This window comes from Egretta garzetta, unplaced genomic scaffold (assembly GCF_000687185.1).
Source record: "Egretta garzetta isolate BGI_Z169 unplaced genomic scaffold, ASM68718v1 scaffold147, whole genome shotgun sequence".
Classification (NCBI taxonomy): domain Eukaryota; kingdom Metazoa; phylum Chordata; class Aves; order Pelecaniformes; family Ardeidae; genus Egretta; species Egretta garzetta.
The window spans coordinates 414,156-429,221 of record NW_009260173.1 but is presented as its reverse complement, the minus strand read 5'-3'; the positions used below and the strand labels follow the sequence as shown (position 1 = coordinate 429,221).

The 15,066-nt window shown below is 49.7% G+C and overlaps 2 protein-coding genes across 2 annotated transcripts in view; both read right to left on the bottom strand.

Moving 5' to 3' along the window:
* Nucleotides 1–6,201, bottom strand: part of LOC104128899 — a 12,693-nt gene extending 6,492 nt beyond the window's left edge. Inside the window, exon 1 of the mRNA XM_009641754.2 lies at nucleotides 6,058–6,201. Coding sequence (XP_009640049.2) covers nucleotides 6,058–6,201 — 144 coding nt within the window. The remainder of the gene's footprint in view (nucleotides 1–6,057) is intronic.
* Nucleotides 6,202–7,030: 829 nt separating this feature from the next.
* Nucleotides 7,031–15,066, bottom strand: part of SLC25A48 (solute carrier family 25 member 48) — an 80,901-nt gene continuing 72,865 nt past the window's right edge. The window contains exons 3-7 of the mRNA XM_035897154.1: nucleotides 14,014–14,085; nucleotides 13,197–13,449; nucleotides 11,649–11,897; nucleotides 10,248–10,381; nucleotides 7,031–7,153 (exon numbers count right to left, since the gene is read on the bottom strand). Of these exons, the coding sequence (XP_035753047.1) occupies nucleotides 7,031–7,153; nucleotides 10,248–10,381; nucleotides 11,649–11,897; nucleotides 13,197–13,449; nucleotides 14,014–14,085 (831 nt within the window). The remainder of the gene's footprint in view (nucleotides 7,154–10,247; nucleotides 10,382–11,648; nucleotides 11,898–13,196; nucleotides 13,450–14,013; nucleotides 14,086–15,066) is intronic.

Here is a 15,066-nt window from a genome sequence, read left to right as displayed (position 1 = left end):
TGGATGCTGGCCGCGCTTCTCCTGATGCAGCCCAGGGTAGGGTTGGCTTCTGAGCTGCCAGCGCCCATGGCCAGCTCATGTCCAGCTTTTCATCCATCAGTGCCCCCAAGTCCCTCTCGGCAGGGCTGCTCTCCATCCTTTCTTCCCCCAGCCTGTATTGATACCGGGGGTTACGCTGACCCAGATGACATATGCCAATGTAGAAGTAAAGGAAAATAAGCTCATTCTAATTCCTCCATGGAAGGGTAAATCATAGCATAGTGATAGCAAGACTGCCTGTGACAGAAAGGTGCAAAATCCAGATTAACTCAGGGACCATTTCACGTGCCAGCTTGAAGGGGGCAGTAGCCCCTCCTGGCGGCCGCACGCTCCGCTCTGTCCTAGCAGATGGACCACGCGACGTCCTCACCTTAGCTTCTCTAGGAAATGGAGCCCCCATTCCTTTCAGAAGAGTTTTAATTAATTTGAAACCATTTAAACTAATTAATCAAATCTAGCGGTGCTGAGGAGCCGTGAGAGGGGGGAGCACACCCAAAAGAGACCTTCAGAGCTGCGAGTCGTCCTTGGTCCATGCCACAGTACAGTCAGTGGAGCTTCCCTGGCTTTTCCAGCCGGGGAGCCAAGCTTTCCGCACTGCAATGCTATTTAACGAGAGCTGGGGCATCTAAAAGCAAAAAGCCCTGACAGCAACGTGCCAGCCAACGTGCTGGGCATTGCACGTATTGGAAGTGCATCTCACAGCCAACAGCGTCCAGAAGTAAGCAGAGGAAAACAGGAATCGTCAACAAAGGTCACCAGTTCTCCTCTATTTTAAGGTTTTCCTGCTGCCATTGCTCTCACCTCAGCATCCCCTTTCGTGGGCCTGACCGCTTTCACACCAGGGAAGAGAAAGATTGCAGAGCTCTCAGATCATCAGGCCACTCACCCTTCCTTGCTTGTCCCGCTGGGAAATAACCCTGGGTGCTGGATTTCCCTCTCAGTGCAGCATGCAGAGGAAGGGTGAACATGCAGGACAGACAGACAGACAGACAGCACCAGGCATTCACTCCGTGGCTGTGTTAGAGCCCTCTCCAGCCAGACCTGCATTGCAGCTTGCTTTTCATGCTGGAAGCATTGAAAAACCACCTGCAGACTGCTTGATTGAGACACGGCGATCACAATTTAATAAGGAAATAAGCACAGCTACTGGTTCACGCCTTAGTTGCATGCGTAAGAAGAGGCTGGCCCTCTTCCGTAAGAGTTGGCAGGACTTTCTATGCTGTATGTAAAGTATGGTACGCTAGTGCAAAAATGTGTTGAAACGTGGGGGAATAGACCATGAGCCAAGGCAATCCATGAAGACGGGCTCTGTAAGTCCTGGTGCCTTTACAGCAGGTGAGGCCATGTAGGTGCCCATCTTGAAGCATGGGGTGTTGGTGGCAGGGCCGGCTCAGCCTACGCTTAGAATCATAGAATCGTTGAGGTTGGAAAAGCCCTTTAAGATCTCAAGCCCAGCCATTCCCCTAACCCTGCCATCCCACCACTAAACCCTGGCCCTAAGCACCTCGTCTGCCCGGCTTTTAAATCCCCCCAGGGATGGGGACTCAACCCCTTCCCTGGGCAGCCCCTTCCAGTGCCTGACAGCCCTTTGGGGAAGAAATTTTTCCTGATGTCTTCCCCAGTTGCAAGGGTCTTGTTTCTCCAAATGTTTCTCCTTGTGACCCAAGGTTATCCACTGCTTTCTCCATCACTCAAAAGGACCTTGGTATTCTTGTTGGAGTTTTGGTGTTCTACAGTCCAGCAGCCTTAGTATTTCACCTATACTAAGAAAAGATTTCTTGATGTTTCCAGCATTTTATATCTTACAGTGAAACCTCATATGGGACCTTTGAGACCCCCTTAAAAAGATACTGTCCTACTGCATGGATGGCCCTTAACAGGTTGGTTGTTCCACCAGCATCTGACTCTGGAGCTCTCACAGGATCTACACTTCAGGAAAGCAGCTTCGAAAATCAGTGTAACTACTTCATTTTGCCCTCAGTGCATGGCTCAGTTCCCTTTGGAGCCTACCTCTGGAAGGATACTTCACATACGACTGATCTGAGCTGGTAGTGACCAGTCTATGCATCACTATAGGAGCATATATAGGCAGAAGGTGGCTTTAGAGAAAGGACACTGTTCTTGTGCAGTTTATATTCCATTTAGCAACTTGAACTTCTCGCTTCTCTCCTTGGATCTCACCATTTCTTCTGACTCTACCCTTTTCTTCATGGGGACAAGACAGGCATTGGCGTTCTTGGCTTACATGAACGCGGTGTCTAGGAGAGAAATCTCTACTGTAACAGCCTCTGTGACAAAACAAGGAACTTCAGATAAACCAAGGAGATCTAATATGTCTTAATGCCTGCAAAGACGTCACCTACTCCTCTATCTCCCGAGTAAAGAGCAGAAGAGAAGCTGAGATGGGGGCTGCGATCTTGCCTTCCCCCAAGGTGCAGACACGCCAGGCAGGGACTCCCGAGGCATGAGAAAAATCTCAGCCTGGCCCAGAGCCATCACAGGCTTCAGCAGGCACTAAAACGGCTGGGGACAAGCTCCTGCATGGGCTGTCAGCTGCACCCTGCCTGCGAGAAGGGACTCAAGGACATTATAGGTGCCCAGCAGCTGCGGGGCGGCAGAAGCGGGGAGGCGAGGTGGCCCCCTCCTTGCCCCCTGGCTGGAGGGCAGCCCCAGCATGCTCCCACCTCACACCCCGTGGGCACCCCGAGGCTTCTCCCTGCACCAGAGACCTTCCTCCAGGTCAGGGCTGTTGTCCAGAAAAATAGCTTTTCACTGGGAAATTGGGTCCTGGTTGGTTTGTTGTTTTTTTTTTTTTTAAATGGGGAAACAAACTGCTATTACCCTTTTTTTCCCTTCCATAGCACTACATAGTGTATAAACTGGGAAAAACAGCTACACAGCCAGCATCCCATTAAGGAAGATGGGGTGTTGTAAGAGCTGGAACACCACCAGTGACATGAAAGCCGGGCAATTGCAGACTCATTTCAGGCATGACAGGTCTGAGTATGCTTTCGTATTCCAGGCAAGAAAAGCACAGGAGTAGGTATCCCTGGCCCTTCTGGTCTCCATTCTCATTTTATACCAATTTCAGGATTTATTGCATTTATCTTAGAAATGTGGAGCATCTATGAGCAAGCTACCAAGGAGATCCTGCTCCCAGTCCAGCATGCGTGGTGCTGGGGAGCGTCCCACCGACAGCCGCTCACTACGGCCACAGCAGCAGCTGAGGAGCAGGTCCGTATCCTGAATTTCATTGACATGGGGGATTTTTCTTTTGTGTAATTCAGGGACAAAACCACCATCGTATGCAATCAGTGCCCCACACAAGGGATTAGAATCAGCTGTATGTATGGCTGCTTGCCTGCCAGGCGAGGCACTGTTTTAAACTCCCATCAGCAGATCCCTGAAAAGGATTCCTTAGAGATCCTAATTTCTGTCAAGGGATAATGATATTGATGTTATCTCTAAAAATGAATGCATTTGATAGATCATGAAGAAAATCATTCGCAAGACACAGACCCATCAAGTCTCTGCGTGCATAAATTGTAATTGCCACCCCTCATCTTTGAGACATCGGGCTGACCCCCGCGGCGTCACCCAACCCCACCACTGGACCTCTTTTCCTGGTGGCACAGCCACACACTCACTACCTCAAAAGCAAGACTAAATGATTTATCGGGCTCCGTGTGCGGGGATCTGCTGTGATCGATCACAGCAATGGGTACAACCGTACCACAAAGCCTACATGCCTCAAAAGCTGCTTGTCCAACCCTGCTGTGCCTGACCCAGCGTCCTGCATGGTGGCCAGGGCTGCTGTCACCCTGGACACCCTCGTCCTCCAGCCCGGTGTTGCTTTGCCTCACTCGTGGTTTGCCTGTGAACGCTAACGGGGTGATCTACCAATTAAGCAGCGCACCCAGGGCTTGCCTCCCACGCCGCTGGGCTAGGGAAGCCATCGGCAGGGCAGGGTCACCCCAAAACCACCCGCACACTGCCCAGCATGGGGCTGCCCAGCTGGGAAGGGAGCCTGTGCTGGTCCAGGAGCAAACCTGGACTTGGGTTTGAATGGAGCAAGACAGAAAGAGATTGCCTGGCAGGTCCAGGAGAGGCAGGCGGCCGTGCCCTGCCACGGAGCAGGATGCCATCATGTGGCCAAAGCCTTTTATTCACTTCCCACTTGCTTTTCCTGTTTTTATATTAAAAGCTTTCTGCCCTCTGCTCCCTTTCTACACCAGGTAGTCCACAGCGCTCTCTGACAGCTCCTTCTGGCAGGTGCATGTTACACGAGAGTTTTGTCCGCATAAATCCTGGGCATCCGTCTCAAAACTGGTTTAATTGGATGAGGAGGATCAGGAAAAACCACTACGCAACTCCAAGATGGGTGTCAGGGCTTTGCGCCCAGGGGGTACTGAACGTAGCAAACCTGTGCACTGTGAGGGTAGGATCATGCAGATACACAGCTCGTTGCAAGCCTCATCAGTTTAATTAATTCATGGTCTGCTTTACATAATGCAGGCAGATAAGCAACATCATTTATTTGCACTAAAGAACCAGTGTCCCCGAGTATTATCCCTGAAGACGTATGATATTATGCACCTAAAGAGCACGTTGTACGTATATGCATTAAAATAGGTGACATGGAAAGGACGGATCCTTACATGCCGCCAGCAACACATACTTGTGTGAAGGCTCATCAATTTTATCCGTATTGTTTATCAAAAACCGCTCCCTGTCTTCTTGCCAAGCTCAAAGGCACTGCAAGCCTCCTCGCCTGCAAGTCCAGAGATGAAGCAATACTGGCTGTTTCTCCCACTTTTTAAGGCCAGTTTGGGGGGAAGCCACGCTTCTGCTTTTAATTTGGGCCCCAGTGAAGGGGAGCCCAAGCTTGGGGACCCCATTTCTGAGTACTGCTCCAGACCCGAGTTTTTAGGTGCTTTCTGCTGAGGTCTTGAAGTCTTGCCACCAGTTCTTCCGTTCAGCCAGGGAAGAGGACATGGGAGTTTCTCCTTCCTTCTCCTCTTATGGAGGAAAGCTGGACGGCCAGTCCAGGCTGTCTTCAGAAACCTCCATTGAGGGCATCTGCTGAAGCTGCCACAGTTGGGCTTTTTCCCCAGAGTTGTTCTTCTCCAGAGGAAGATAGGGGGGAACCATACATTTCCCAGAGGACGGGCTTGTCCCAGACTGTTCCCCCGTGCTGCACATCCCTCTGCGTGTAAGGCTGTTACCCCTCAGCTTCTCCTGCCGGTGCCACCAGAGTCCTCTTGTCCCAGCAGAGCTGGTGGTTCTTGGATTTTGGCATCAGAAGCTCCATGCTTAGGAAATAAAGCATGGAGATATTTAACAGCATAAACAGAAAGAATCATGATATCAAAGATCTTGGAATAACTGAAAGGCTCAGGTAGACCAAAGAGAGACCTGGGTCTGCACCAGTTGTCTCAGTGGGATTGCAGCAAAGAGCTGGAGGCGTGAAGCTGGCCCGTGTATTTCAGAGAACAGTTTGGGATAAACTCTGCATCCTTTAGAGAGATTTCCTTTGCTGGTGGCTGCAAAGTGGTGTCTGCAGGATTTGGCAGCTGGCAAGCTGGACTGTCACATTAAGGACATCATGTGGTCTAACGAGGCGCCTCTAGCAGGTCCCTGGAGGGCTACACCAGCTGAGTTCGGTAAATTAATAGACAGCCACCAACGTGAAATGCAGGCTCGTTTGATTGTTTTCTGAAGAAAAAGAGCAGTTTAGTCTCCGAATTTAACATCCTCCTGTTTCCCAGTTTAATTTATATCTTGGATAACAAACTGAAGTCATTGAAGCCCTTCAACATCTTTTCATGATAATCTTGCCCGGATTGTGGCAAAGGGGAGAGTTCTGTGATGCAAAGTGTGAGTATGCATTCATACAGGTGGAGCCATCCGCTTCTTCGATCCCGAAAGCAGGCTTGGTTTTGGCGGGAATCCAGACCTTCCTATAGGAACCCCAACACCCCTCTCCCTTTCCCTGCCCACAAAGCAGACAAGCATTACCCACAGTGCTGCACAGGAGCCGCTCATCCCTCCGCGGATGCCGGGTGGGGGCTGCTGCTGGGTGCATCTCGCTCGTGTGGGAAAGGAAAGGAGGTTGTTCTCAATGGGAAAAATGTCAGCGGTGAAAAAGCCCAGCGCCACCATGGGTATTACTAAGGTGCTCTTAGACAACACAGTGAGAGATTTGATAAGAAAATGGTCTTTGGGTTGGATTGAGCTGGTGCAGTTTTCAGAGTCCTCCAGGGACCAAGTCTGCGGCAGAAGAGAAAGCAGACGCCGTAGGTGCAGGATGGGAGTCTTCGGTCAGAGCAGCTGAGCCGTCACCAACACCGCACTGCCGATTTGGCTCAGGAAAAGAGGGGGCTTTCAGGTCTTCTTGGCAACACTTTTGGAATAAGAAAGAAGGAGGTTTATAACGTACTGCAGAAAACAGCAAAGACTGCCATGAATCATCTTGAGTATCTAACGGCTAAAAACGTTTCTGTCATCAGATATTTTTAATGTTGCTCCTTTACGCAACCCTAGGTTTATGAGGGAAAGACTAAAACTGTGAGCTGATAATCAAGACACTTTGAAAGGGCTTAATTTCAGGTCTGTGCGGATGGATCAAAGGAGGAAAGGATACTGTGCGGGGCCTTTGGTGAGAATGGTACTTCAGAACTTATAATGTGTTAGAGAAAGTTCTCCTTTCAGATTTTCTGATTCACACTCATCAAAACAATCACAACAATCAGAATAAATTGTAATGAAATGCCAGGAGATCTGGAAGGAAACCAAAAATCCATTGGTACATCTATTGTCTGCTCCAAATCCCACAGACCCCAATTTGAAAAGCATTTGGCTATTCAGGTGGAGGTGCCCATATAAGTTATCTGGCTCTCAGAGGATCTATACAATTGCAACTCCACTTGATTAGAAGATTAATTCTCTAAATTTAATAAAGCTAGAGGGTCTTTATGCGCTGACCTGGAAGTTAAGGATTGGTCTCAGTTTGGTCTCTTTTCATTGCTTTGAGGGAAAGTTCATAGCCAAGAAACATGGCTGAACTCATTGGGAATCCTCGCACTGCATTGACCGTGACGCCCCTAAAAAAGACCTGTTGGGGATGGAGAAAGGTTAGAGCATAGGAATATACTGGCTATTTTAAGAAGAAGAAGAAAACATTGAACAAAGTCACATTGGGGTTCTGAAGAACCAAATCTCGGTTTTCTCAGGAGCTATGCTCTCACTGCTGGCCTTTGCTGAAGTCTGCGCTGGAGAAGGGAGACGCAATGGCAAAAGTCACTGGTTTGGTATCATTGTGCTCCGTGCTCCCTGTGGACCCCCATCTGTATCTGCCAGCAAGGGCTACCAGAGGTAAAGGGTAAAAAAATGGTCTCATGCCACTGGCGTAGAGCAGAAAGCAAGAAATCTAAAACGTCTTCCAGTGTTCTACCTAGCTATGGGTCTATCTTTGCATACCCAAGCTGTGAGGATCACGCAAACGCCAGGCTACAAGAAGGCGGCTGTTGCTTTCATGCGGCAAATGCTCGGACTCCCGGGGCTGGGTCTGTGGGTGCAGAAGATGTTTGGGAAGTGGAGAGGGAGCGGCATGGCTGCGGGCCAGCCCGGCCGATGCAGGCACCGTGCCACGTGGACTATTTTGCAGGTTTCACCTTTGAGCATAGAAACAATTTCTCAATCAGCAGAAATCTAGACCCACTCTGTACCTTGCTGAGAATTAGCTCTCGCCCCCGGCTTTGGAAAAAATGTTCAATAGAAGGTGATATTTCCGCATGTGGGCTCCTAAGGTCAAGCTTTGGTGCTCATACATATTCCAGAGTTTTCTTTCATTAAGATAATCAGTGTGGATTTACACAGCCAGGCTTCCCCATTCTGCTCAGTCTATTTATTTTTGAAAAGATGCTGGCACCTACAGGAGTGAAACACCCTGTGTCTCTTAAGTGCTGAAACAGTAAAGTGCTTTTTGGAAAGTGGAGAAGAGGCCCTTGTCGCTCCTGGCGTTGGCTCATCTCCCTTCGAACCCCCCCTCGCTCCACACGCCGCTGCCTGGTTTGTGCAGGGGTGCGCACGAACCACTGCCCCGGGCTGAGCCTCTGTACGAAACGATGCTTGCAGGGAATCGCTCCGCTGGCCTGCGTCTCACAAAATCCCTCCGATAACCACCCGGGCTGATCGCCACCATCACTCATCTAAACACCAGCAGTTCAGAACAGACACAAAAAGTACCATCAGCAAAGCAAGCCCCCTTCCAGGCCTTATGAAGGCAAAGCTCCCACAGCTCCTGGAAGAAAGCATGGAAGATCTTGGCTGCAGGACCAGAAGCCCAGAGATTTAAGCATCTAACCTGTATTTTCCCCAAAATACTCAGCTCTGCTCAACAAGACTCTATCTTGTACCCGATACATCCAGTGCGTGGCGCTGACTTGTACAAGACAGAATCAGAACGTCTTCACGTGGTTTAGGGTTGAGTTTGCAATATGAAATTGCAGTACCGGGGTATTTAGGATATGACTTGATTTACTAGGAAAGACAGAATTTTCTGGGTGAAAATTCAAATTTTTGCAGTATCCATAAATAACACGAGCGCACCAAGTTAAATGATAATGAAGATGATGCAGAAAAGCCCAGAGGCATAAATTGTTCTCATCAGAGCAAACACACCTGACTATGGAGAAAGAAGAGGGCTATATTTACATTTTTGTGTTTACAGCAGGCAATTATTTTCATAGAATCATAGGACGTTTTGGGTTGGAAGGGACCCCTAGAGGTCACCCAGTCCAACGCCCCTGCAGGGAGCAGGGACACCGCTAACCAGGTCAGGTTGCTCAGAGCCCTGCGAATGCTGTTCCTTTGTCCCAGAATGAAAACACCCAGAGCTGTGTTTGTCAGTTCTCTGTCTCCCAACACATAAAAAGATCTTCCTTACAAGAGGAGGATCTAGTCTGATCATCAACTGCTACCTAATCCTACTGCCGGCTCTGGTCTGGGTGCCAGGCATGACGGCAGATAAACTGCAAGGAGCTCAGACCTCAAACAAAAACCCCCTAAGTGCCTGCATTAGTTGTTTCTATTCAGGCAGGACAAGGAGGGTAGGGGGTGAGGATGAGGATGGAGAGAGAAGGGAAAGCACATGGAAATTCCCTTTTCAGCCTCCCTGGGTTTTACTGTGAAACTGTGTGCAGGGCACGTGGTCTGCGTGGAGCCCGGGGCCCCCCAGCCCTCCTCTGACTGCCCAAGCATCATCTTCAGCATCTCTCCAGCTGCCTGTGCTTCACATGACTCTGACTTTCTTCACTCAATGGCAAAAAACCAACCCAGGCTGCTGTGGCGGCTGGCGTAACATATTTAAATCCCCCTGACTTGTGATTCTGCGGGTTATTTTTCTTTTTGTAACTTACTACTTTTCCCTCAGAATGTGAAAATTAACACTTTGGAGCTCAGAGCCCACATGCTATTTGGATGACAACTTAAATACAGATTTATTTCAACATCAGAAGACGTCACTACTCGTAACCATGCATTGGCCATGCAATAAAGCCACAAGCCCCGGTTCTCTGCTGTTCACATTTAACCGAGGCAACGCTTGCAGGTGAAGCAAGTGATTTCTATTACACTAACAGACAAAGGCATCCAGCCCTTCTTCACTTTTTGCAGCTGAAGCAATTCTGATTTAAGAGAATTTTCGATCTACTCTGCCTTGGTGCAACATGGGGGTGGGCACTGCAAACCGCAGCATCGGTTCCACCAAAGCATTGCCCAAGGCAACCAAACACAGCCAGGGTGCCAGCGCGGTCCCACTGGAATCAATTCCCATTGACCTCAGTGTCAGCGGGAAACATTTGACCTCTGCATTTTGTAGAAGAGATCACAGAGGCAGGATTTTCTACCTCTGATTTATGATATTCACAATTAAGTGCACTGCCATGAAGCGTTATTTTAAATTAATTACACCAGCAGACTGTGACCCCCAGTCATTCATTTTTTCATTGCTGTAAAGTGCGTTATTACCCCCACTATTATGATTTAGAAAGAATTTGCACTATAATTACCTAGTGTCATTATTATAAATCAGTTATAACTGGCTTTCGCTGTCTCTCAACCCTGCAGATAGGTTTCTAACAGCCATTGTATTTCCCAATTGAAAATTAAACACCCGATACCCAGATTTTACTTCAAAGACCACTTACTTTTAAGCCCTCGTTCTGGTAGCTCTGCAAGATACAGTCAAGGGTCCCTTTATACTTGTTTAAATAAACTCCATCTGCCTGAAGTCGACTTTTCACAACATCCATTGGAGTAGCAGTCCCCCAGGAAATGGCTCCTAGAAAAACGCAGAAGTATTTGAACAGTTTCTTCTCTATATTTCCTTGGCTGCAGGTCGGCGAACTCAGAAATTCACCTCTCATCTACAACACCAGGTTCACAGGGTTTTTGGTTCAGGGAATTCACCCTGCTCAGAGACAGGAACAGCATTTCTAAGAGCAAAGTTCCCTGTTTCTGGAAGAAGCAGTGATATTTTGGGGGTTACGCTGGTCATCAAACGCAGGCAGCCCAGGCGATGCTCCCCCAGGCACAAATGCATCTTCTGCCATACTCCTGGTGGAGCATGGACATGCCACAGGAGGAGCCCAAGCTGCAGGGAGCTGCCACTGGGGACAATGTCAGAACAACTGGAGTCCTCAGATAATACTGCTGAAAAGCAAAGCTTGAACTGAGAATGCAAATAAGAGGCTGGTCCATCTCATGCAATCAGGATTAGGCTCCACGCAGCTGAGATACATCATCGTTCATCTAAAGAAGCCATCTATTTACATTGATTAGCCTGCAGCTGAGTTGGGTGGTTTGCCTCTCTGAAAAGGTCGGTGTGTGACCGCAATGCATGGCCCAGTTGGACAGGCAAGAGTTTGTTTGGACCTACATGAGTGTTGGGGCATACTAGAGAAGCTGTCCAGATGGGCCAGGGCTCTGTTTGTTTGCAGGAGAAATGGAGAGGACATTTTGTAATCATTAGCTGAGCTAAGGATTGACTTGCAGTTAGGAGTCTGCGATTTAGAAACGGCTGAGAAATGGGGGGTGAGTGTGGGGGTGACCTTACTCCACATGCGAGCATGGTGGGGGACGCACGTGCCGGTCTTTACTGGCAGGTGTACGCAGGGAAAAAAAGATGACGATCAGTAACAGTCAACCCTGCTTTTGCTGTGGGCAGGTAGGGTACACACCCTCCTGGTGGGCAGCCAACAGGTTGAAGTCCTCTTCTGGAGGCATCTTGGCTGCCGTGCATCACTGGCAATGTGATACGCGGGCTGCCGTGGGACATCCACGTCCAGGGAGATGAAGGCGCTGGCTGTTTTTCTTTCTCACTGGCGCTGAGCCTGACGAAGGTCTGATAACACAACTTCCATAAAGTTTGTCAAGTTCTAAAGCGCAGCCGTGGTGCCAGGGGACCTGGCCCTGGGGGAGGAAGGTCATCGAGCCCCATGTCCTCTCCTGGTGACCAGGAGGATGTGGCAGCCCCTGAGCCACCCCCAGGAACCTTCCTGTTCTTGTTTTGCAAGTTTTGGGGGGGGGGCGGGGGGAACAGTGCTTACCTGCTATCCCCCCTGCCAGCCAGATGGAGGAGGGGTTAGGGGAAATGCATCCATCAGGGGTAATCCATCCACAGAAAAACGTGTAAGGGATGAAATAGAGGCAGTACCCAGGAACATCCCTCAGAAGCATTGCTCCCACGCCTCGGTATATTCCCGCTATCCCCTCTTTCTGCAGGACGGTCCTAAAGCAGTGAATGGGGCCTCGGTACATGGGAAATCCAGGAACCGTGGGCTTTAGCTTAACGTTTGCTGCAAAGAAAAAAGGTAAAGCTGTTACAATAGATACATTGCTACAGAACCCCTCTTAAAAGCCCACCGCCAGCAAACAGACAGAAATCCCTGCCATCCATTTTCTTCTGCTGGGATCAATATGCAGCGTGGGCAAAAAAGTTTTAAGAAAGAGGACTTGGGTCCATTTTTAAAAGATGCTTAGACACTTCAGGACAGATTTTTTTCTTAGGTGCATTGCATGCCTTCCAATAGGTATCTGCTCAGTGAGATTTCCAAATGAGTTTAAGGCTCTGTGCCCCATTTTCATGGATTTTAACCACGTCTGGTGCCAAACTGCATCTTTGACAGCCTTGGCATCTTCAGAGTCTGGCCCTTCTGATGCAGAGGACCAAGCTGCTTTTAGAAAGGGCATTGGGTTGCTAAGCTGCATGGAGGCTTTTAAAAATGGACATGATATCTTTTTATCAAAGCAATGCAAAAATGTCAACATTTCGCAGTTAAGCACCGCAGCTGTAAGCACGAGAAAGGCGCTTGTGAAACGGCTGAACTCCAAGCTGCTGAGCCCTGAAGCTGTGCCGTCTCTTCCTCCGGTGGAGTTTGCTCCACGCCGGCAGCCTGCGGTGAAATACAGCCGCCACCTCGAGCGGAAGCAGCTCCTTCTGCTTAACGGTTGGACCTGATGATCTTAAAGGTCTTTTCCAACCTAGACAATTCTATGATTCTTTCATTCTGCTTGCAGCTCCTGGAGAGGTCACAGCTGCCCGCGGCCGTCCTGCCCGCATCCCCTCCCGACCCGTCCTGCCTGCGCCTGGGCACCCGTAACCCTGCCCCCAATAAGCCAGCGGTTTTCAAATGAACATGTGAAATTTTTGCTTTTGAACCCAGGAGGGTGGAATAACAGAGAGGGGTTTATGGGCAAATACATGTGGGACTGAGATCGTGCGGTGGGAGATGGGGAGCTGGCGTGGGGGTGCTGGTGGGGTCCCGGGGGACCTGACAGCCTGGGGACTCGCTGGTCCTGCCCCACGGCCGCGTCAGGAAGGCAGCTCCTGTGGCTCCTGGCCCTGGACCTGCCCCTGCGTTCGTTACAGACCCCAATCAGCTGGAAATGCCGGCAGAGATCTGATCAGCGTCATTGATAAAAGCCCGCCCCTGAGCTGAGCAGGATGGGGTCCATCCTGAGGCAGAAGGAAGCATTTTTAGCTCAACTGAGGTGGCACAAGGCAGCAAAGAGCCAGGCTTTGAAGCAAAATTGTCCCAAAGCTCTCGGTAAACACCGAGAACTGGCAGAGAAAGAAGGAAACTCTGACTGCCTACCTTTGACGTACGGCTGCGTTTGCATCTGTAGCCTTATCTTAACCAGGTCCACCGGAGTGCCGATGCCCACAGAGACAAACCCTGTCACCACGCTGGCCAGAGCCACGTCGGCGAGCACCGGCGAGCGAGCTGGGTCTCCGTGGCGGAGCTGGCTGAGGAGCCGTTGCGTGTTGCTGAAGACACCAAACACCACGGAGCTGTAGACGGCGATGCTGGCCAGCGGGAAGGACATGCCCTTGAAGAAGCCGGCCACCTACCCGGGGAAGGGAGCAGGGGTTCAGAGAGCGAACGGGACTGAGCAGGGCAAACCCCAACATGTCAACCAGGCCAGGAATGCAAATCCAAGTACCAGACATCTGCTGGGACCAACCGTTCGCACATGCTGAGCAAATGAAGATTAATTCATATTGATAAAGACTGTGCGGAACAGAGGATGTGCCGAAAGCACAGGAACCCGTGCAAAAGACCCTCTTCTGGGCAGCTTCTGTCCTGGCATCACCAAAGTCAGCAAAATACCCACGGTGGAGCTTTGCCAGCAGGTACGGGTGAAAGAGCCACTGTGGGTGTAACACCCCGACCCACGCGGAGACGTGGGCAGTGTCATTTGCTGCTCCCTGCCAGGGATCTCTCTTTTCCCTATAGGAGTAACCAAGCGAGTTACCTTAGAGTTAGCCAGGGAAGGCTGCAGGAATTTGCAGTCTTAAACTGCGCCTTTATTGGTCTTCATATAACTGCTGGTGTCCACAGTAATCTTGTATAATTGCTTTATGTATTTGCATTTTCTATCGGCACGTTTTAAATAAGATAAAGTACTTACAGACTCATTCCTGTAGACGGTGAGAACGCAGTTGAGTGTATTTCCATAGCCTTGTCCAGCTTGCAAACGAGTCTGCAAAAGGCATTCATGAAACGCCATTAAAATCCCATGCTTCCAGCCCAATATAAGCTCATGCTACGTAAAAAATGTGTACTTCGCTTTGAGAGCGAACCCTCCCTTAGTTGTACAGAAAACAGAGCAATCAAATAAGACATATATGCATCCACCCCCCTTGAACTTTGCCAGAAGCGGGGCTAAATGGGCCCTCAGAGGGCTGAGGCTTTCCGCAACGTCTGGAATCGGTGACTGTCAAACGGCTCTCGAGGCCAGCCCGGCTACCCTGGCCCGGTGCGGCGCTCGCACAGGCTGCTGGTGTGCGCTGCTGCCGTTGGCAAGGTCCAGATTTACACGGAAATGGGAGAGTGCTGTGGTCTCCTCCATCTGGAGACTCTTGGGTTGGGATGCGTGGCTGAAGGATGGAGAGAAGAGCTCCCCTGGGAGCTCCCCTCTCTCTCTTCTTCTGGGGCCCTGCTGATCCAAGGACACAGAAATACTAAATGGAGCCAAAATAGTTCGGCTCCATCTCAGAAATTCTCCACGCTTCACTCAAAAATACATTTTTTACACCATTTCCAACAAAACTCTTATGTTTCTGGAAAGCAATGGTTACAGCCCTTCCAAAAGACACAACAGCTGTAAGAAATGGCGTGTAAATCACAACACAGCCTGCATGCTTCAACATCCCTTCCCCTTCTCACGTTATATATATATATATATACACACATGCACACACGCATTTAGATCATCTTTCATTCAAGCTGCTCACAAGGTTGCAATAAAAAACCCCTAACAAGCGGTGCATTTTTTGGACTTGAAGATGTGTGAGGAAATGGAAACCCTGTTTGGTTTGCAGGACCTGGGGCTTCAGCAATTAATCTTGGCTGAGGCCAGAGCTCATTTTTTATAGGAATATACGCACACGTGCTCTGTCGGGGATGTTTTTAGGGAATGGGGACAGCATTTCTGGTCATATCCATCATCATTGCTGCTAGC